Genomic DNA, 20785 nt, shown 5'->3' with positions numbered 1-20785 from the left:
GGGAAACTGATGAGGAAGAATCAGGATAGATAAAGAAGTGGGAGAAGGGTTTTCGGAAACACTTTTTAAAAAAATTTTTAATTTAATTTAATTTTTTAGTACCCCTTTTCTAGGCACTGAAGAGATAACTGTCAATAGACCAGGTTGCTATCTCAGGTACACAGCCCATTTTCAAGCCCTGACCCCTCTTCATGAATCGTGCGTATTAAGTAGGAATTACATGTACAGCTGTAGCCTGCAGCATACATCAAGCTACGTTACAGACCATACTAGTTTGGCAGTACTGGGACTGTTGGTGTCCATCCTAGCTACTTTGCTATGTCGCCTGTCTAGGGACTTGCTGACATTCTGTTGACCCATTCTCATGGCCAAAAGTGGATTTTCCTGGCTGGGTACTGTCTAGACTACCTTGTAATGGCTGAGGGGCTGGGATTCCATCCCTTAGGACTGCGTCCAAGGCAGAGGCAGGCTTAGAGCTAGCAAGGTGAGACTCAAGAAGGCTGTAAAATGTAGTAGAAGCCTGGGCTATCGCGGAGGTAGGGGGCTGCCAGGAAGAGGATAGATTCCTGCAGACTGGCCCTCCCAGGATTTAGAGGCTGGAGTGAGCTGAGGTCGCAGACGGCCTGGAGAGCGATTGGCTGTGCGACCGCCCCTCCCGCCGGGCGGAGGCGTGGTGGACTGGGGGGGCGCAGGCTGCAGGCTTTCTGGATACAGGCGCTTTTGCATCCTAGCCGCACACAGTGCCTCTCCAGCTGCTCTGTGGCAGCCCAGCTACCGGTCGTGACCAGATCCAGCTTGCAGCTCAGCTTTGTTCATTCGAATTGGGTGAGCGGTGGTCATCGTCGTGGAGATAGCCCAGCTGGGTCTCCCTTAGTTAGAGATGGGGGGCTCCATGCATTTGCATCGCGATGGGAGGAGGATGAACTGGGAGGAGGGCTCTGCTGATCTCTGCTTGGGGCTAGGAGAGGCTTGAGCCTGTGTCAGGGTCCAAGAGATCCCAGTAATAGAATTGATGGGGAAATAGTAAAGGAAGGGACGGGACTCGAACCCGTAGTCCAGATAATGTCTCCTGATTCGGGCAAGTGGTCTGCTATTAAGAGTAGAAGACTTGAGTTCCTTGGTTCCGGAGCTGGGGTTTCCATAAGCGTGTCAAGTGGAGCTCTTCCTGGGTACTAGAACGGGGTTTGGGGGCTTAGAGTGCAGAGGGCACCCAGGCTGGAGAGGAGTAGTGGTCACCACTGTTTCCAGCAGGGATTGAGTCTGGGAGGGGGCTGGGTATCGCTCCATCTGGGGGCGGGCAGAGCAGCGGGGCGGGGCGGGACGGGCAAGAGGGGTGGTCCTGCAGTCTTTGATAGCTTTCCGGGACACACAGGCGGCGGCCAGCGCGGAACAAACATGCAGCGGCTCGGGGGTATTTTGCTGTGTACACTGCTGGCGGCGGCGGTCCCCACTGCTCCTGCTCCTTCCCCGACGGTCACTTGGACTCCGGCGGAGCCGGGCCCAGCTCTCAACTACCCTCAGGAGGAAGCTACGCTCAATGAGATGTTTCGAGAGGTGGAGGAGCTGATGGAAGACACTCAGCACAAACTGCGCAGTGCCGTGGAGGAGGTGGGTGCACCCTGAGGGCGCCTGGCTCTGAAAGTGCGAGAATGAGAAAGGGAGTGGGCCGGGGGCTTGGCGGGGGTGGGGTGGGGGGGATATTTCTAGCGATGGTTGCAGCACTGGCCAAAGACTTGGCTTTGTGCAGAGCTGGAAAAAAGGCCTGACAGCAGACGTGGAGTGCCCTGAGTGCAGCGCTGGGTGATTCTTACTCTCAGCCGGTTCTGTCTGCCTGCCGAAAGTCTGAATGCATCCCTGTCCAGCAAGGGAGGTTTGGTGGAATTCTTCCTAAGGAGCAGGAGCCACTGTGTCGCAGCTGGCTGTCCCCTGTTGGAGCTGAGCTGAGGTTGGGGCCACTCGGGTGTCTCAGCGCAATGGGTTTGCAGAGGCTGGGGCAGCTGCAGACAGCTTCAAGTTCCAACGTGTCCCTTGGGCATTGAGCCTGTACCATCTTCCCCAAGAAACAGTCAGGACGCTAGTCATGCGGAAAAGAATCTTGAGCTCTGCTGGCAATCTGTCTGGCTCCCTTAAATGTGTTGTGGGGCAGCGAAGGAGGACTAAAGTAAGTCCTAAGACCATGCCATAGTGAGTGGTCAGAAGGGAGGGCATGAGGGTGTTCACAGCAACCCTATTCACCTACACCCAGTGGGTTTTGGAGACCAAGGTTCAGATTCTCTGCCACTCAACAGTAGGTGGACCGTGGTCAATCATTTAGCAGCCCGACCTCAGTTTCCTGTGAGAATAGCCGAAGTCCCAAAAAGTTTGGCAGATGAGAGCCAAACTTTGGTTCCTCATCTTCCAGGGGCCAACACTTTGCATGGCACCCTGCTCTGTTTCCTAAAATGGCCTCCAACCATGTTGAAAGTGGCCTGAATCTTCTTGATCAGCATATTAGGCTAGCCGTCCTTGGCACCTAGTGAGATGGGGATTTGGATCTGAATGGAACTAGCTATTGCAGTGAACAGACAAGTGGGTTGGGTGTTTACCATCTCTATTGTGGTAACCACCTTAGGTAGTTCTAAATGTTGGCCACCGCCTGCTGGAATAGGTTGATTTCCCCTCAGCCTTTCGTCCTTTGGGTGTATTTTGCCTTCCATTCCCCAAGCCAGCCTGATGACTTTGCAGGGAACACTGGGTTGGGAGGCAGGGACACGAGCAGACCCCTGAATATCTACCAGCCAGGCCTGTAGGTTTTCTGAGCTTATGGAATGGTTTGTGTGTAACATAATTGAAGGAGGGCAGTCAGCCAGACCCCAGCAGCCCCCAACTCTGTAGCTGTAGATTGCACGGAGCTCCTGACCATTCTCGCTCAAGTCAGGGCTCCTGCTGTCCTTACCTGGGTTGTAGGACCCCCCCCCTCCCCCCCCCCCCCCCCCGTGCACATGGATTTCCAGGAACACTGACAACAGCACTTCCATGTTTTAGCTCACTGGGAAGTGCCCATCACAGTTGAGAAGGTTTATAGCAGGGCTCTCTGAGATCTGCGTCCAATGAGGACTGCTTGGTTTCTGTGGCCACAGTGCAGCTTAGGACCCCATCGGATCTTAGTGCCGCACTTTTCCCATGGAAATTTTTATCATGGCTCCACTGCTGCTCATCTGGATACATTTCTGCTTCAGTTGCGCAGATTGGCTGCAAACCAAAGACATTGATCGTCACATTTAACAAAGTCAGTGGCCTTTTCCCTAGATTGTCCTCATGGGCTGTGGCGATGGGAAAGGGGGCATTAGACAGTGGGGACCAACTGCCTTTCATTCAGTCCCAGCACTGCCATTAATTAGTGATGGGATTCAGGGTCCAGACTGGAGAAAATCTTTGACACACCTCTGGATCAAAGAGAAGATTCTAGAAAAGCAAATTACCTGGTCAAAAATTGGTATAAGAAAAGCAGGTAGATATAGACCAAGTGTCTTCCTCATGAGGTCATTATAATTAAGGACTGTTGGGTCTCAGGAAATAATGGCTATCATTATTGTCATAGTAACACTGGTGCTGTGGCCAGGGTTAGTAGTACTTACCTGTGTTGCAGCCCTTGGGAGGTTTGAGGTCAGCCTGGGCTACACAGTGAGACCCTCTATTACAAACCAAAAAAAAGAACAAAGGAAAACAAACAGTAGTAGCATGAGTAACACACTACTTACCAGCATGTGATAGATTCTCAGTGGAACCCACCTTTAAAATGCCGTGGGCTCTTGACTGCAGCTCAGCAGTAGAGCCTAGCATGCTCTGAATCTGAGTTTGACCCCCAGCACTGGAGCAGGGTGGGGAAAAAAGAGAAAAGAAAACTGCAAAGTTTTAAAAGTCAGACTTAAAGTAGTGTATGATTTTATGGGTTGTTGGCTAAAAAAATAACTTTTTTAAAAAATGATTTTTACTTTATTTATTTTTTAATTAGGTATTTTCTTCATTTACATTTCAAATGCTATATAACTTTTATTTGTTATTATTGTATATGTATGTATGTGCATGATGTGTGTGTCTGTGTGTGAATGTGGGTGTGTGTGTATGCATGTGCACATACCTGTGGGCCACAGTGAATGTGTGGAAGTTTGAGGACAACTTTGTGGAGTTGGCTCTTTCATTCACCTTTGCGTGGGTTCCAGGGGTTGACTTTAGGCTAGGAGCCTTACATAGTGAGTGTTGTTACTCTCTGGGCCATCCACCAGCCCAGCTTTTTTTTTTTTTTTTTAAAGAAACTTCCAGAGAGTCTCTTAAATGTCATAGATACAGGACAGTTGCTGTTTAGCTGCTAGCCAAGAGAATGGGGAAGGACCGAGCCAGAGGCAGCTAATGTTTACATAGTTGCACCATGAATCTGCTTTCAAGTAACTTCCTGGCCTTTTATTTTTTCCAGCTGCCTCTGGCTGTTGATGTCTCTTAGGGAACAAAGTAGCTGATTTTCTAGGATTATCTTTAGAGAAAGCAAATCCTCCAACATCTTTGATCTGAGAAGTTCCTAGTTTTCTTGTTTCATTATCCCATGCCCTTAAGAAATATATGTTAAGGATAGAGTTACTTTACAACCCCCCTGCCCTCCTCCTTGTTGCTACATCTATAATTGGCATATTTGAAATGTTTTACTATATATGATAATTTGGGTGGGTGGGTGTGCACGCACATGCATGCCCCACTGCATACATGTGAAGGTCAGAGAACAATTTAGGGAATTGGCTTTCTTTTTCCACCATGTGAGTCCTGGAGATTGAACTCTGATCACTAAGGTTTGGTAGCTTGACTTTACCCAGGCCCCATCTCCCAGCCTGGAACTGGCACATTATAGAGGACTCTTACTGTATGACTGAGTCCTAGGAAGCAGCCCAATACCAAGCCTGGATTTCTCTGTGCAATTTTCCAACTGTGCTCCTTTAATACCCATGAATTTGATGGGCTGCGAAGGCCATTTTTAACAGCATTCACATTCTTCTGCTGTGAAGCAACTACTGCTTCGCGGGCTTATGTTTCTCTTGCTGGTGGCAGGAGTCACTGTGGTTGAAGATTCCGTGGTAAACTGTACTTTTAGTTTATGGTTTCATTAAATAGTCCTTAGCTCATTGTGTTGATATAGCCACTGGCAGAGAGGGGGGTGGGGTTTGAGAGGGTCTGCTTAGCCATCAGTATTCTGGAGATTTGGGGACTTGCCAGCTATCTGGAAGCCAAACTCTACAATTCCAGTTCCAATGGAACTTAGAACACATTAAAACAGTCTTTTTCTGGATACACCCTCTATAACACTTTGCTTTCCTTATTTCCAGCTAAACCTTACTTTTTGCTAAACATGCCTGCCAGGTCCCTTTTTTAAAAAAAATGTCATTTCCTTCCCATCCATCCTGTCTAGTTCTGGTTTCTTCTCTTTCTTTTCAACTTTGGTATAATGGGAGCTGTTGGCTGCTTGCTCCTCCCATTTCTCCCAAGCTGCCTTCTTCACCATCTGCTTCCTTACAGGATGCTTGCTAGAAGAAGAACACAGCAGCTCCCGTCACCTGTTAACCCTGCAACAGGTGTCATATTGATGCTCAGACTGGGAGTTCCCTAATTCTTTTACCCGATGAACAAAGTGGGGAGCATCCTCGCCACACCTGTATCCAATCTGTGGTTTGGAGGGGCCTGGAGCATTGCCCAAGCTGAGCCTTAAGCTTGCTTTGTCTGACCCCAGAACCTTGGCACGTCCTCCCATGCTGCCCTGCGGTGCTTTTCAGGCAGCTGGTTATCTAATTCAATGCTCATCCTGGTCCTTCTAGAGCTTACACGAAACCTTTGCTATCCAGACTTGATTCTGGCCAGTCTCCTGACTCCAGTTTCTTTCTACACTGGTCTCTAAATCATTTCACAGCTAGTATAGAATCTGTTGTAGCTCCCAGTTTCCAGGAGCAGGAAGAAGGAAATCTTCCTGGTTATCTAAAAATACAATAATGTGTGGAGTCCCGCCTCTAGAAGTGACAATTTGGTGCATCTAGGAAGGGGCCCAAGTATTTGTTGAAGATATTTGAATGACCTTGATGTCTCTGGTTAAAAAACAGGTCAGTGTCTGTATTAGAGATGTTCTTTGTACATGTCTGTTGACCTATGGCTCAGTTTCCTCCTGTGCCCAGCATGGGCCCTCTGTTAACCTATGGCTCAGTTTCCTCCTGTGCCCAGCACGGTCCCTCTGTTCCAGCTCACAGCAGGCAGATGCTTGTTTATTCAGGATGCTCCAGCTTTGCCTGTGAACACTCTAGCATTCTCAACTCCTCTATCCAAATCATCTCATCTCTCGGGACCAGCCCAATTCCGTGTACCCTTCTCTTTCTCCTCTGCCTCCTCCTGAAACCTTACTCTTTTCTTCCTTAAACCCTTCAGTTGCCAGTAGACACTATCACAGGAAAAGGGCTACAGTTATCTTTAACTGGTTTGTGTGGGACTCTTCCCATAAATGTGTAAGTCACTGGGGAATAGGGAATCCTGAACTGTTCAGAAAAGGCATGCTATTTGAAATGAAAAGGACCTAAATTTTAACCCAAGCTTTGCCATTTGCCAGTTGGTATGATGGCCTCTGCCAAGTTTGTTTTCTTTGCCCCTAAAAGGAGAGTGAACACCACCATCCCTCTACGGGCAGTGCTGTGGGTATTCATAGTGGCCACACACATGAGTAAGACTGGAACTTCACAAGGACCCAGTGGTGGCTCCATGGAGCAGCAGTGTCACCCCTTCACAATGTCAGCACAACATTTCTGAGGCAGGCACCTGAAGCTGTTGGGTGAACTGTGTGTGCTTCTGTGTCAGTGTGTTTGTGTTGCCTCTGTTCTCAGCAGCTTGGCTTCTGGGCAGGGAGGTGGGAGACGGGGTGTTATAGTGTTTTAAGGAATGGAAGCAGGGTGTTGTGGCTCATGGAAACACTCAGGAGGAGGAAGCAAGGAGTTAAAAGCTAGCCTCTAGTATGTAGTGAGTTAGAGGCCAGTCCACATGAGCCAAGTCAAGAGAGGAGAAAGAAAGAAAGAATGAACGAAAGGAAGAAAGGAAGGAAGGAAGGAAGGAAGGAAGGAAGGAAGGAAGGAAGGAAGGAAGGAAAGAGCAGGGATAGAGAAAGTGGTTGTTTTCAGTAGAAAAGTGCTTTCTGAGATTTGTTTTCCAGTATCAAAATAACTCAGCATATTAGAGAGCTCGAGGCACCTACCTACTGCACCATGTCCTGCTGCAGAGGCTTCTTCATAGGTGAGAAGGAGACACCGCTTACATCTTCAGGGTGCCTCTGTCACAGTTGAGGAGACCTTATGGTAGAGGAAGCTTTACTCTTCCCTCACACATAGGACTCCCTGCTGGGACTTGCATTTGAGACACAGCCTCTGGTAGGCTCTGTAGTCCATGACCTGGGCTGCCCTTGTGTCTGTGGAGCTCTGGAATGGTCACTGTCACCTGCCCACTCACCAGGGCTGGAGACATGATAGATCGGGAAGGAAAAGCCGAGTGTAAACTTGTGTCACTGCTGTTTGTGACACAGGTGTCAGTGAGGCTCCCAGGACCAGAAGATTTGAGGGTGTGGCCTCAGAAGCCTACCACCAAAGAAGGGCTGATAAATGCTTCCAAAGGACAAGAAGGGATGTGGGTCCAGGAACCCATCTATTGGTCCCATAGAAGTGCCACCCAGAGTCACTAAGAGATGGGGTGGGGAAGGGAACTTCTGAAGGATATTCCGTCTATCTGAGTTTCAGTCTTCCCACACACACACCAGATCCTGCAACAAGGGATTTAGCAGCAAATTGTTTAGTTGGGGGACAAACCCCAGAAAATTCTTGCAGGAATTAAAAAAGAAGTAGGAAGGAGAAAACCAAACCAGCAAAGGCTAGGCCCTGAGAAGGACCCTGCCTTGGCCACTTGGGGTTTAATCCCACTGGGGCTCACAGAGAGACTTGTCTTACAAGTGAGAAAGTTGGGTGCTTCTTCTCCATTCTGTTCCTCATTAGAGGCATTCGTACTTGAGGTTTCAAAGACTGAGAACATTTCTGTGGCCAGAGAGAGAGAGACTAAGGTACTGGCTGGCTGTGTGGGAATTTAATGTAGGTGACCTCTGGGTTAGGTCACCAGGGCCTGGGCAAGGACCAATGATCAAATTTTCAACTCCACACTACACTGAGGATCTTGGGAATTCCTCTGGACTCTGTGAGCCTCAGTTTAGATACTTGTAAAGTGGAGATAATAACATTCATTTCCTAGGAGGTTGTGATATTAAAAGGGAAAAATAATTGACATAGGTAATGCAAAGCCACAAGTGTCAAAGAGATCAACAGGAAATAGATTAAAAAATAGAATTGGGGACCCGAGAGATGGCTCAGCAGTTAGGAACACTGACTGTTCTTCCAGAGGTCCTGAGTTCAATTCCCAGCAACCACATGGTGGCTCACAACCATCTACAGTGGGCTCTGATGCCCTCTTCTGGTGTGTCTGATGATAGCAACAGTGTACTCACATACATAACATAAACATACAAACAAACAAACAAATCTTTTAAAAAAAACCAGAAGTGGGGAAAGTGTTTGAGGGGAGAGGCATGTATGTGTGCACGTGTGTGTTATGTTGAATGTGTGGCGGATCAGAACAAATGTTCCGATGTTAGTTTTCCTCTTCACCTTGTTGAGGCAGGGTCTCTCTGCTGCTGCTCTGTGGACTCCCCGATGATTCCCGCCCCCTGCCTCCCATACTCTTGTAGCTGTGCTGGGATTACAGTTCAGAGGGACCACATCTGACCCTTTTACATGGGTTCCAGGAATAAAACTCAGGACTTTTGGCTTGCTGGCTAAGATAACCCTTCTGAGGTCATGTAAAACGTTTGGAACTCATGTCTAATGGCCACTCAGTGGCCTGCCGCTGTCACCAGTCTTGGCACCTATAGAAGAGGGGAAGAGAAGGCAGCCCCTTTTCTTCACCTCAGTTGTAACTGAAAGAAACCGTTTTGTGTCTTTGATTTGATAGATGGAGGCGGAAGAAGCAGCTGCTAAAACGTCCTCTGAGGTGAACCTGGCAAGCTTACCTCCCAACTATCACAATGAGACCAGCACGGAGACCAGGGTGGGAAATAACACAGTCCATGTGCACCAGGAAGTTCACAAGGTAAGGGCCGTGGCACAGCCAAGGCTTCTTCCCACAGGCAGCTGGGGAAAGGGGCTTGTTGACAGGTGGGGTACCAAGCCATGATGTTGAAGTGAGAGCTATAGAAAGCAGACTAAAACCCAAAGGAAGGGAGGGTGCTGTTCAAGGGGACAGGCGTGTCTCAGGCACTAAATGGCTTCTGCACTTCTTACACCATGTCTTGCAGTTGAGGCTTCTTCTCAGGTGGGAAGGAGGCACTGGCCTCTTAGGTTTCCAGGGGTGCCTGTGTCAGGGTTGACGAGACCTCATGGTGGGTGGGGCTTTACTCTTCCCTTAAGAGCAGCTCATTAGTGACACAGCTCACCTTAAGGAGGAAAACTTTCAGCTGGGTGTGGTGGAGAACACCTTTTATCTCAGCAACTTGGGAAGCAGAGGCAGTTACAGGACCACCAGTACGACATAAAGATATCCTGACTCAGAAAACAAACAAAAAGAATAGGGAAACAATTTTTTAAAGATAGGCACAATGTAGACCAGGCTGGCCTTGATCTCAGAGATTTACCTAGTGACTTCAAGGCCAGCCTTGGCTACCTAGTGACTTCAAGGCCAGCCTGAATGACTTGAGACCTCGGAGGAGGAAAAAGAGAAAGCAAAGGAGATGAGGGTGGTGGAGATTGGCCCTTGCTGCCTGGGAAGCAGAAGCTGACCCCTTTCTTCATACCGGTCACATTTGCGTGTCTCTGGCTGTAGACTCTTGAGGTAGTAAAGCTGGAACCGACTTTAAAGATGATGTCAAAATGAGAAACCTAAGTCAGGGGAGAGAAGTGACTAGATAGTTGCTGGCAGCTGAACCGGGGCTCAGAGAACACTTTAGAACACTCAGACTCATCTTTTGTCCTGGCCTTGGAGGAGGTGGGAGTGGCCCTGCATCCTTGCTGATCCAGGACAGAATTGGGAAGCCCACAAGCAGGCACAGGGGCCCTTTAGAGCTGTCTCGGTGAGATGAACAGTTCTATAGAATCAGGAGCTGGGTGGAGTGGCCAGAGCCTTCACCTTCTTGTCTCTTATGGAGACATTTGTTTGGCTAGATGCATGGACGAGATTTCTATTATTTATTTATTTATTTGAGACAGACCCCCCTGCAGCCCAGTCTGAACCCCAATTTACTTTATAGCTAAGGATGACCTTGAACTCCTGTTGCTTCTGCCTCCACGGCCCAAGTGCTGGGATTACAAGCCTCTGCTATCACACTGGTCAGGCTGGAATTTTGTCAAAAAGAATCTTGACACCGAGAGCCAAGTGATGAGTCCCAAGAGTGATAAAAATAGCTGCTGTCGAGTACTGAGTAGGTGGTAGACGCCAGTCTTGTGCGGTCCACTATCACCTCGTTCCTCTGCACAGTCACCTGATGGTGTGGACTCTGAATATCTCCAGGAACTCTGTCCGCTGGCAGTGCGGTGATGACAGCTCGGAAGGGAGAGAGGGCATCCCGTGGCTCCCACTTCAGAAAGTGAAAACAGAGTCTTGAGATTTTTTTCCCCCCCGAATTCCTTGTTTCATTTTTACTATACCTGTGTTTGCCTGTAGATAACCAACAACCAGAGTGGACAGGTGGTCTTTTCTGAGACAGTCATTACATCTGTAGGGGATGAAGAAGGCAAGAGGAGCCATGTAAGTTACCATCTCTCTCCTTTCATGCCCCAGAGTAACACACCTCTGCGCAGCACAGTCTATGGACCTAGACTGCAGGCCGCGGGGTATGCAGTAGACTCCCCACCCCTCTCCAGCCTTGTCACTGCCAGTGGATCTCATTCCTCCATCTCCTACCTGAGAGAAGGCTATACCTTCAGGTACCTGGACAAACAAGGGCTGTTGAATCCAGCTGTGATTTGTGCCTCAAATTCAAAAGGGGAACAAGTATCAGGTATATATATATATATATATATATATATATATATATATATATATATATTCCTTTGGTGACAGACTGTATGTTCCAGCTGATAAAATGTCTGTCCAGAGACAATGGGGTGGTCCATGCCTTATATAACCCCAGCTCTGACTAGGTGGTTTGTGAGCCAGTACCTAAAGGTGAAGAAGGCTGCCTGTTACCCCTGGCATCAGACTCTGGTCCTCATAACTGCTCTTGCAGTTTGCCAAAAGGTGTGCTGGATTTTGTAGGATTATAAAGTCCTACAGTTGGCAGGGATAATGACATACACTAAAGTCAGGGAGACCCCAATGAGAGTCACAGATCAAGTCTCCAGGCTGGAGGAGAATTCCCTGCAAGTGGATGTGGTCACAGGAGACAATATGCTTCCTTGTGGGGGACAGCCTCTTTGGCCAGATGTCTCCCACAGCCCTGGCAAAGGTATCTGGGACTTGTGCCCACTCTTGACCTCACTGCTGAACTGGCGGATTACTAGGAAGGAGGTGGTGTTTTGGTTGGCAGTCAGAACTTTCTTTTTGTTTCTTTTTCTGCTTGTTTTGGCCTAGTACTTAAATGTGGGGGGAGTCATTAACCACAGGCTGGGCGGCTTGTTGGGCTGTGTGACAGTGGCTACCACCTTTCAAGGGAGAGTGGAGGGAGATGGAATGACTTCTGCTGTGGACTGGATGCTGTGGACTGGAAGGGGCAGAGCCAAAGCCTTACCTTTTTTTGCTCTGTGCACGGGGGCACCGCAGCTTCCTAGTTATCAGCCCATACACTGTACCTTTTCCTTGTTCTAAAAGGACAGAAGACTAAGACAGGATTAACAAGGGCTGGAAGGGAGGGGGGCCAGGTTCCCTTTTTTTCTCTTTTTCTTTTTTTTCAAATTAACTTTTATTTGAAATTACTCTTCCCCACAAGTATTTTAGGATCCTATACAATAACCTATGTAACCAATGTCCCAATACCAAAATTTCTAACAGCAAGTTATACAATTATTCCAGGTAATAGATAAAGGTTGTCCTTCAGTGATTAAGGGAATACTTAAGTTTCCGTAAATTTAACATAAAATCACATTTTAAGTTTATAAGGTTTAACATGTAAATTCAAATACAACATGTCTTATAGGAATTACAAGCTTTTAATTTCTAAACGGTGACTTAATTTTTAGGTTCAAAGTTATATTCTTCAAAAGAAATGTCCCACATTTCTCCTAGAGCTTTAAACTTTCTGCACTCAACTATTTAACTGTCTCAGGCCACGTCAGACAAACCTGACATGACTGTCCTACAGGTTCCCTTTCTTTTTAACACATGTGTATGTGTGGGCGTGTGGAAGCCAGAGGACAGCTTTGAGTGTTATGATCAGGAACACTGTCCACCTCCTGTGAGGCAGGCTCCCATTGGCCTAGAGCTCACCAGTGAGGCTAGACTGGCTGCCCAGCAAGGCTCCCATTTCCATGTGGTTTGCTGGTTTGGGGGGTTATATGCATGGAGCGTCATATCAAGCATTTAGAACCTAGGACCTCATTCTTGCAGGGCAAATGTTGGTTGCCTGAGCCATGGCCACAGGATAAGCTTTTAAAAGGAGAGAGAGAGAGAGGGAGAGAGAGAGAGAGAGAGAGAGAGAGAGAGAGAGAGAGAGAGAGAGAGAGAGAGAAGAGCCTCAAATCAGCCAGCCATGGCACACCATGAGCAGCCTTCCTATAGGGAAAACACTGGAGAGCTCCTGAGTGAAGGCAGGCTGCTAGGAGCCAGAGCCTAGGTTTGAAGCCATTCTAGTAGAAAGGGCAGGGCAACAGATTCACAGGGCTGTCAATCAGAAAGAATGCCTTAGTCCTCACTGAGAGTTTCCCTTGACTCCAGGGGTGCCCCGGAGATGATGTTCAGATTATAGAGGCCCATGTGCACATTACACAGGGCACAACCACATTACACAAGGCCTAATCGAAATACAGCCTTGCACACCTCTCACCCTCTACAGCCCTAACGAGGGCCCTATAGCAGGTTTCAGTACTGTTGACGGAATTGTGATTCTAAGAGCTGTGGGTGGATAAACACATCGGACTTCAAAGATGCTAAGAGCATCCCTAGGCCAGAGGACAGCTGCCTGCACATTTATGCTGGGTGCTGCGACTTCTGCCAGATTTCTTGAGTGTGCCTGGCTTCGTGGGTCTGTGTGTGGCCTGGCTTGGGTCATTAATTGAAAAGCCTACATGGCCCTTGTTCATCGGGTAACATAAGCATGGCACTTTGTGTGGTGCATAATCTGAACCCGTTTGTGTGGTAGCCTCCACGAGGCAGGACACTAGAGGGGAGCCACATAGCCAAGCCATGGGGTGGAGGCTCATCCCAATTTTTCCTTGGTTTTTGCTTTGGCCCTGGGAAGTGAGAGAGCTGAGTTTCTCTATGAGAGCAAATGCCACTTTGATTGGCCAGAAGGGAGACCTGAGGTTGGGAGCTTCTTTCCCAGAGCCTGACTCTTCTTCCTGCCCCTACTAGACTTACAGGGCTTTAGGGCAGAGCTCTGTTACAAGCTCCCTTTAAAGGATGGCATTTGGCCCTGTATCTACCTCAATAAGGGCCCAGCTAGTGTCACAGTGTCATGTCACGTGTCAAGAAAATGGCATCTAGTTTCCAATCTTCATTTAACTACCTGCCCATCCTTGGCTCATCATGGTAAACATTAAACCAGGTGCTGTGGCATGATTACATCCATCCATCTATATATCTATACATCTATACATCTCTATATCTCTATCTGTCTGTCAGTCTATCTATCTATCTATCTATCTATCTATCTATCTATCTATCGTGTGTGTGTGTGTGTGTGTGTGTGTGTGTGTGTAGGTCAGAGAACAACTTGTGCAAATCAGCTCTCTGGAGGTTGAACTCGGGTCCTTCAGCTTTGGTGGCAAGCATCATTACCTACTGGGCTCTTCTGTGAGTCCTTGTTTGTTTGTTTGTTTGCTTGTTTGTTTAAGGCCATTCTGTAGCCCCGACTGACTTTGAACTTTGACATGATCCTCCTTCCTCTGTTTTCCAAACACTTGGATTATACCTGACTCTCAAGCAGTTTCTTTTCATTTAATTTAGTTTTGTATGTGTGCGAGTGCTTTGCCTGCATGTATGTAAATACATATATACATGTGTGTTGCCCACTGGAAGAAAATGTCTAATCCCTTGGCACTGATGTTACATGAGTTCCCATGTAGATGACGGGAAACACACCCTGGGCCTCTGCAACAGCAGCATGTGTTCTTAACGACTGAGCCACCTCTCCAGCCCTGGAGGGCTATCTTTAAAGAATGTAAAGTTTCTTTTTCTGAGCAGGAAGCTGTGGAGGCCAGATCACCTCTGAAGGATCACGGCAGTGGTGCACTGTCAGACTGTCCCATGTTATAGTTCTGCCTCTTACTGGTTTTTACAGGGGGCTCTAACAACACTTCATACTACAGAAACTGTCCTATCCCGCAGAGCAAAAGTCACAACCCACTCAAACCTTCATATGCCATAAACAGCGCTAAATGTTTTGGGTTTAAAATTCCCAGATGAATTCAATTAAAAGTGATCACCAGGCACAAGTCGCTTTCCTTCTCTTTAAATATGGTGCTCATATAAATATGTATGGTAACCCGAGGAGGTTCATGGAAAGTTCCAGACAGTAACACTATATGCCTGTCTAGAACTTTCACAGTCTATGTAAGGCACTGGTCTGTTTTTACACTCAGCCGTGAGAGGGTGAACGTCCCGAGGCGTGTAATTTCACCTGAGCGCCTCAGCTGATGCAGATAGGGCCTGACGTCTTTGTAAGGGGCTTTTGTGTTGAGCCTTTAGCCAGGCCCCTTCTCGGGCCAGTGGGCAGGCCTACCTTCAAGCTTCTGTCGGACAGGGGATTAGAGGGAAGTGGCAGTTGGAAGCTGAGGAGGACAAGCCACTATGCATTATCAGGAAGCTCTTCTTCATAGAGGAGTCTGGCCTACTTAGCCAAGCCACCATTTTGCAGGGCTCTGTCCTCTGATTAAAACACATCCTGCAGCTACATGATCCAGCACGCCTGCATTGGCCATCCTTCCTAGATGATATAAGAGTGAGTCTCTGTTTTTCCACCCAAACACACCTAGCTTGAAGCTATGGGTTCATTCACGTTTAATAAACTCCAAGGCCTCAGGTGAATGGATTTCATCACCAAAGCCATACAGGCAGTGGAAACATGAATGCCTCAGTGATTTCTTTGTTCAAGAAAGTATCTGGTGTTGACGTCATCCTTCTGTCTGGAGGTGATGGATGAAGGCAGTGTGCCTGCCCTTGCCGTGACTGCAGAACCGATGGCTTCCCTGGTACCAAGTCACCTTGCCTGTTGCTCCTGGGGAAGATGGAATGTTACACCCTGACAGAGCTTTGGACAAATGTCTCATTTTTTTTTCCCATGAGAACATGAACATAGCATCCCTGGGAGACAGAGAGATGAATGGGAGGAGAAAATGTGCCCAGTGACCCGAATCCAGCTCAGGCATCTCCTGCCCCCAGCCTGGGCACACATCCCAGAGGAAAGGCTTGCATGGGCGTGCCTTTGTTCCCGCCATACCCTGATCTCTGCTGCTGCCTGCCTGTTAAGTTACTGGATGTGCTAGAGATGTCAAGATGCTGGGGATTAGGGTGTGTGTGTGTGTGTATGTGTGTGTGTGTGTGTACTTGTTCCTTCTGTATGGACAAGTATGTGTGGAGCCCAGAAGTCAGCTTTGGGTGTTGTTCTTCAGTTATTGTTCACTGTGTCATTTGAGACAGGGTCTCTCACTGTCCTGGAATTCACCACGTAGGCTAGGCTGGCTGTCCAGTGAACCTAGGGCCCCACCTCTTTCTACCTAGGGCCCCACCTCTTTCTACCTAGGGCCCCACCTCTTTCTACCTAGGGCCCCACCTCTTTCTACCTAGGGCCCCACCTCTTTCTACCTTTCCAGTGTTGGGATTACAAGGTGCAGACCACTATGCCTGGCCTTTTAAAACAATTTTTAAGACAGATTCTGGAGCTTGAGCTCAAGTCCTCATGCTTGACTGACTGAGCGTGCTGTGCATGTACCCCTGGGGACGGTACAAGCCTCCTGAGAAGTCTGAGGCCATTTCTAGAGACTCAGCCCCTTGGGAAGTCCTGCTGGGTCAGGCCAGCTCGGAGGACTGAAGTGTAGCCCTTTCCTTCCGTCGGCCATGGTGCAAGATGGAGAGTAAACACAAGATCGTCAGGAGGCAGATATCCAGCACTCCCTCATCCCCACAGCCTCTGCCTTCTGGGAATCCATGCAGAAGATTGGCAAAGACTCTGTGCACACTCATTATTAAGGAAAAATAATTAAAGCTGGGCTGTAATTGACAACTGCCCTGGTTCCCAGCAACCTGCTGGGGGAAAAGAACAGGACTAAACAGCAAGCAGACGCTGTCTGGGAGAGCCCCGCTGCCTCTGTCTGGGGAGGAAGCTGTGGGACAGTTACTTCAGTCTGGGTGCTTTGCTGAAGGTCCTGGCCTCGAGCTGACCTTTCTGTTGCGGCTCTGTGCATGCGTCACGTGGCAGCAGACAAGGAGAGGAGCTGATGGCCAGAGTGTAAGTCCTGGTAGCAGGTGTATGCCTGTTTCTGTAGAAGAAAACAGACCTGGTAGGAAGTCTCTTGGGCTGCTGTGAGCCCCCCCCCCCCATGGTTAGTCCCTAAACTACAAAGAATATGATGTTCTTATATCAGGCCAAGTAGAAGACCCTTAATACCATGGGAGAAAAATTACGTGGAAAATTGAAGACCTCTGCTGCCCTGAGGCATGGATAATTAGTCCCAAATACAGATGGTATGGGGAGACATATTCATGGGGTTGGTATGCCCTCACCCAAAGTGTCCTCCAAAAAGGAATCTGCCATCTGTGAATGATTTCATGTCTTGAATCGAAGCACTGTGGTCTTAGTAAATGAGTTTCAGGCCAGGAATGTAGCTCAGTTGGTCGAGTACTAGCCAAGTATGGATGAAGGCCTAAGTTCCATCTCCACCACAGGAATAACAGGGCATGGTGTTGCACACCTAAAACCCAAGCACTGAGGATGGAGGCAGGAGGCTCAGGATGGAATCAAGGCCATTCTTGACTACATAGCGAGTTCAAGGCCAGTTTGGGCTACATGGGACTGTTCCTTTTGTTTGTTTGCTTTATTTTTGTTTTTTTTAACTTTTTATCAATTCTTTGTGTATCTCAATCGCACTCATCTTCCCATTCCTTCATATCTGCCCTCTGCTTTTACAACCTCCCTCACAAAAGAAAATTAAGCAAGCAAGCAAGCAAGCAAGCAAACAAACAAACAAACAAATCTCACTGTGGAAACTGTCACACACTATACCCTTTTGTTCACAGATCTTTACTTGCAAATGCTCACTGCAAATGAGTCCTGGCTTCTGCTACACTATCAATACTAGATGCTCACTGGGACTCCTCTCTAATACTCTGTTGTTGCCCTGTGTCATGGATCTTGCAGCCTTCACATGTTCCAGCAGTTGATTAACGGGGTAGATGTTGGGGTGGGCCATCTTGAAGCCCTGGATCTGGGCCTGGGTGGTAGCTGAGTTGTTCAGCCAGCTTGATCTCCTGCATCCACACCACCAGGGCAAGCTCTGCACCCAATGCTGCAGCTAACAAGGGTTAGGGCCAGCTCTCCCGCTCTCAAGACTCTGTCTTTAAAACACAAGTAAGTAAATAAGTTTTATTTAGGTTTAATGTAAATTGGTATGAAAAGATAAGAGGATGTTTTCAACAAAATTGGTAAGAAAATCAATTTCAGAGAGGTACTTATATAAATTGTATAAGATATATTGTATAACATAAAAATATCTCATTTTTAAGGAAAAAAGTATGTATTAAAAAGCGTGATAAAGCCTGGCAATGGTGGCGCACGCCTTTAATCCCAGCACTTGGGAGGCAGAGGCAGGCGAATTTCTGAGTTCGAGGCCAGCCTGGTCTACAGAGTGAGTTCCAGGATAGCCAGGGCTACACAGAGAAACCCTGTCTCAAAAAAAAAAAAAAAAAAAAAAAAAAAAACAAGAAAAAAAAGCGTGATAAAATATACAGTAGAAACCTCTGGAGGAATTTCAGTTTGTATTGACCTTATAGATTACTGTTTTGAAAATATTTTAATGGGATAGAGAGATGGCCCAGTGTAAGGGTGCTTGCTGCTCTTGCAGAAGACCCTAGTTGAGTTCCTAAGTCCCGTATCAGAGGGTTCACAACTGTCTGTGACTCCAGCTTCAGGGGATCCAACTCCTTCTTCTGGCTTTCTATGGGTACCTGCACACATGTGGCATACACATAAAATAAAAATAATCTTTAAAGTCAGCCTCAAAGACCTGGTAGACTATGCATAATTCCTGTATAGACAAGTTTGCTGTGTGAACCTGGAGGTCAGCCTCTTAGGTAAAGGTTGAACGTACCTAGTGTCAGGAGAGGACCTGCAGAATTTCCCACCTGAGTATTGTCCTCAAAATGTCAGCAATTTCTCAGGCTTGTTTCTGGGCAGCCTTGGCTATACGGAGTGTCTCAGTTTGTGGTCCTCAGGGAGGATCAAGCAGAAGGAAGAGCTTGTCTGTGGTGTGCGCAAGCTCAAAGGGGTGGCCACTGAGCAGAAATTGAAGCAAACAGAGTCTTCTGAAGTTCAGCTCACTCTGCCAGCTCTCTCAATGTCAGAGAAAGGTCAGATTTGCATTGCAGGCTGTCCCATGGAGAGAGGGGGGTGTTGGGGGACAGATAAGGAGCTGGGAAGTCCCAGCAAGGCCCATCCCTGTGCTCAGTCTGTGTGAACTCATGGGCTGAGTCACATAGGGGAGGAGGTGATGGCAGCTTAGAGACTGTGGCCTCCACCTCTGAAATCAGCAAGCCCTCCTTCCCTCTACCCTGCGTCCCTATTCCTCCCCTTCCCATGGGTGTTTAGATGCTCCTAGCAGAAGTTCTTTAGCAAGTTAATTAAGAGCTGGTCACACACCTATTAGCTGTGTGACTTTGATTAGTGTTTTAATGATTTTGTGTCTTAATTTCCCCTTAGGTTAAAGTGAGTCTCTCACATTTCCTTCTAGCTAGGAATGGTTATTTCAGCATTCAGCAGGTAGAAGCAAGAGGATCATGAGTTTAGGGTTATCCTTGGCTACACAGTAAGTTTAAGACTAGCCTAAGCTACATGAGACCCTGTTATTATATTTTGACTATCTCCAATCCATGCGCTAGTCACTTATCTCATTCACTACTCATTCACTAGCATTTCCTCCTGCTGGCCTATTGTATTACAGGCAGGTAAGTGTAAAAGAGTCTAACATCAAAGGGACCCAGGTCCAACCAACCAGCCAACCAACCAATCAACCGACCAACCAGCTAACCAATCAACCGACCAACCAGCCAACCAACCAACCAATCAACCAGCCAACCAGCCAACCAATCAACCAAATAAGTAATTACAATATGAGTGCATAGTTTATTTCTTTTTTAGGATTTAATGTGTGTGTGTGTGTGTGTGTGTGTGTGTGTGTGTGTGTATTTGTGTTTATATGCACGTGAGTGAAAGGAGGCCTGAAAAGGGTGTCAGTTCCCCTGGAGCTGTTATAGGCAGTTATGAACTACCTGGTATGGGTTCAGGGGATGGAACTCAGATCTTCTGGAAGAGCAGTATATGGTCTTCACCACTGAGACACCTCTCCAGCCCAATTTCTTTCACTGTGACACAGGGTCTTGCTATGGCTGTCATAGCCAAGTCTGGTCCTAGACTCCTGCCTCAGCCTCTCAAGTATATGGGTGTATACCACATGGTTTCTGAGGCAGAGACTGAACTAAGTAGAGCAGCCTGAGAGGAATTTGTTGGGTGGGTTGGTAGGGAATCTGCTTGCTCTGTAAGCCAAGACACTAACTGCCCCGTTGTTCTAGACTTTAGGGTATTGAAGATGTGGGAGGGAGGCAAGGTCTCTCTCTATCAGAAGGTGATGTGCTCCAGCACCAAAGCTTTTATTCTTTATGTTTCCAGGTCCTCAGGCATAAGGTGCAACAGGTAGCATTTCCCCAATGTGTGCATGCAGCTTAGGGAGCCAGACGGTAGGTTCACACTGCTTCTGTGCAGCTGCCATCAAAGCCTTCGTCTAGCCGGGCGTGGTGGCACACGCCTTTAATCCCAGCACTCGGGAGGCAGAGGCAGGCAAATTTTTGAGTTTGAGGCCAGCTTGGTCTACAAAGTGAGCTCCAGGACAGCCAGGGCTATACAGAGAAACCCTGTCTTGAGAAAACAAACAAACAAACAAACAAACAAAAAACAGAAAAAACAAAACAAAGCCTTCCTCTCCCACCCCAGGGTCTTGTGTAAGACAGGAGGGCTTCCTTCTCATCTTGAAAGCAGGGGAGACTCAAGCCCTTTGCATTCTTGATGGGCTTCCTGGAAGAGGCGGCGATTAGGCTGTATTTGCAAGGGTGTCTGAGAATCAGTTGCATGGGGGAGGGGCATTCCTCACTAAAGCATTGTTTGTTCAAAGCCAAGAAGACAAGAGCCTTAAGAACTGCAGAACACTTATTTCGAATGCCAGGCCATGGTAGGAACAGCAGCTGACGCTGGGAAGGGGTGGGGATTGGGTCAGGAGACTTGGAGAACCCAGCCAAGGAGTCAGGAGACATGCTGAATTAGGCATGTTCTGTGTCCACAAGG

At 47.8% G+C, this 20785-nt stretch overlaps 1 protein-coding gene across 4 annotated transcripts in view; it reads left to right on the top strand.

Moving 5' to 3' along the window:
- The first annotated feature begins 308 nt into the window (after window positions 1-308).
- The window catches only part of Dkk3 (dickkopf WNT signaling pathway inhibitor 3), a 43464-nt gene continuing 22987 nt past the window's right edge, over window positions 309-20785 (top strand). Inside the window, exons 1-4 of one of the 4 annotated variants that reach the window (NM_001360257.1) lie at window positions 309-392; window positions 1373-1608; window positions 9043-9180; window positions 10747-10830. In NM_001360257.1, coding sequence (NP_001347186.1) covers window positions 365-392; window positions 1373-1608; window positions 9043-9180; window positions 10747-10830 — 486 coding nt within the window. In that variant the 5' untranslated portion in view covers window positions 309-364. Of the gene's footprint in view, window positions 393-659; window positions 826-1094; window positions 1170-1372; window positions 1609-9042; window positions 9181-10746; window positions 10831-20785 lie in introns of those variants that run through there. The other 3 variants (NM_015814.3, NM_001360260.1, NM_001360261.1) reach the window with 3 other exon arrangements.

This window comes from Mus musculus, chromosome 7 (genome assembly GCF_000001635.26).
Source record: "Mus musculus strain C57BL/6J chromosome 7, GRCm38.p6 C57BL/6J".
NCBI lineage: Eukaryota > Metazoa > Chordata > Mammalia > Rodentia > Muridae > Mus > Mus musculus.
Note: the sequence above shows the minus strand (reverse complement) of the source record. Positions and strands in the feature narration are given on the sequence as shown.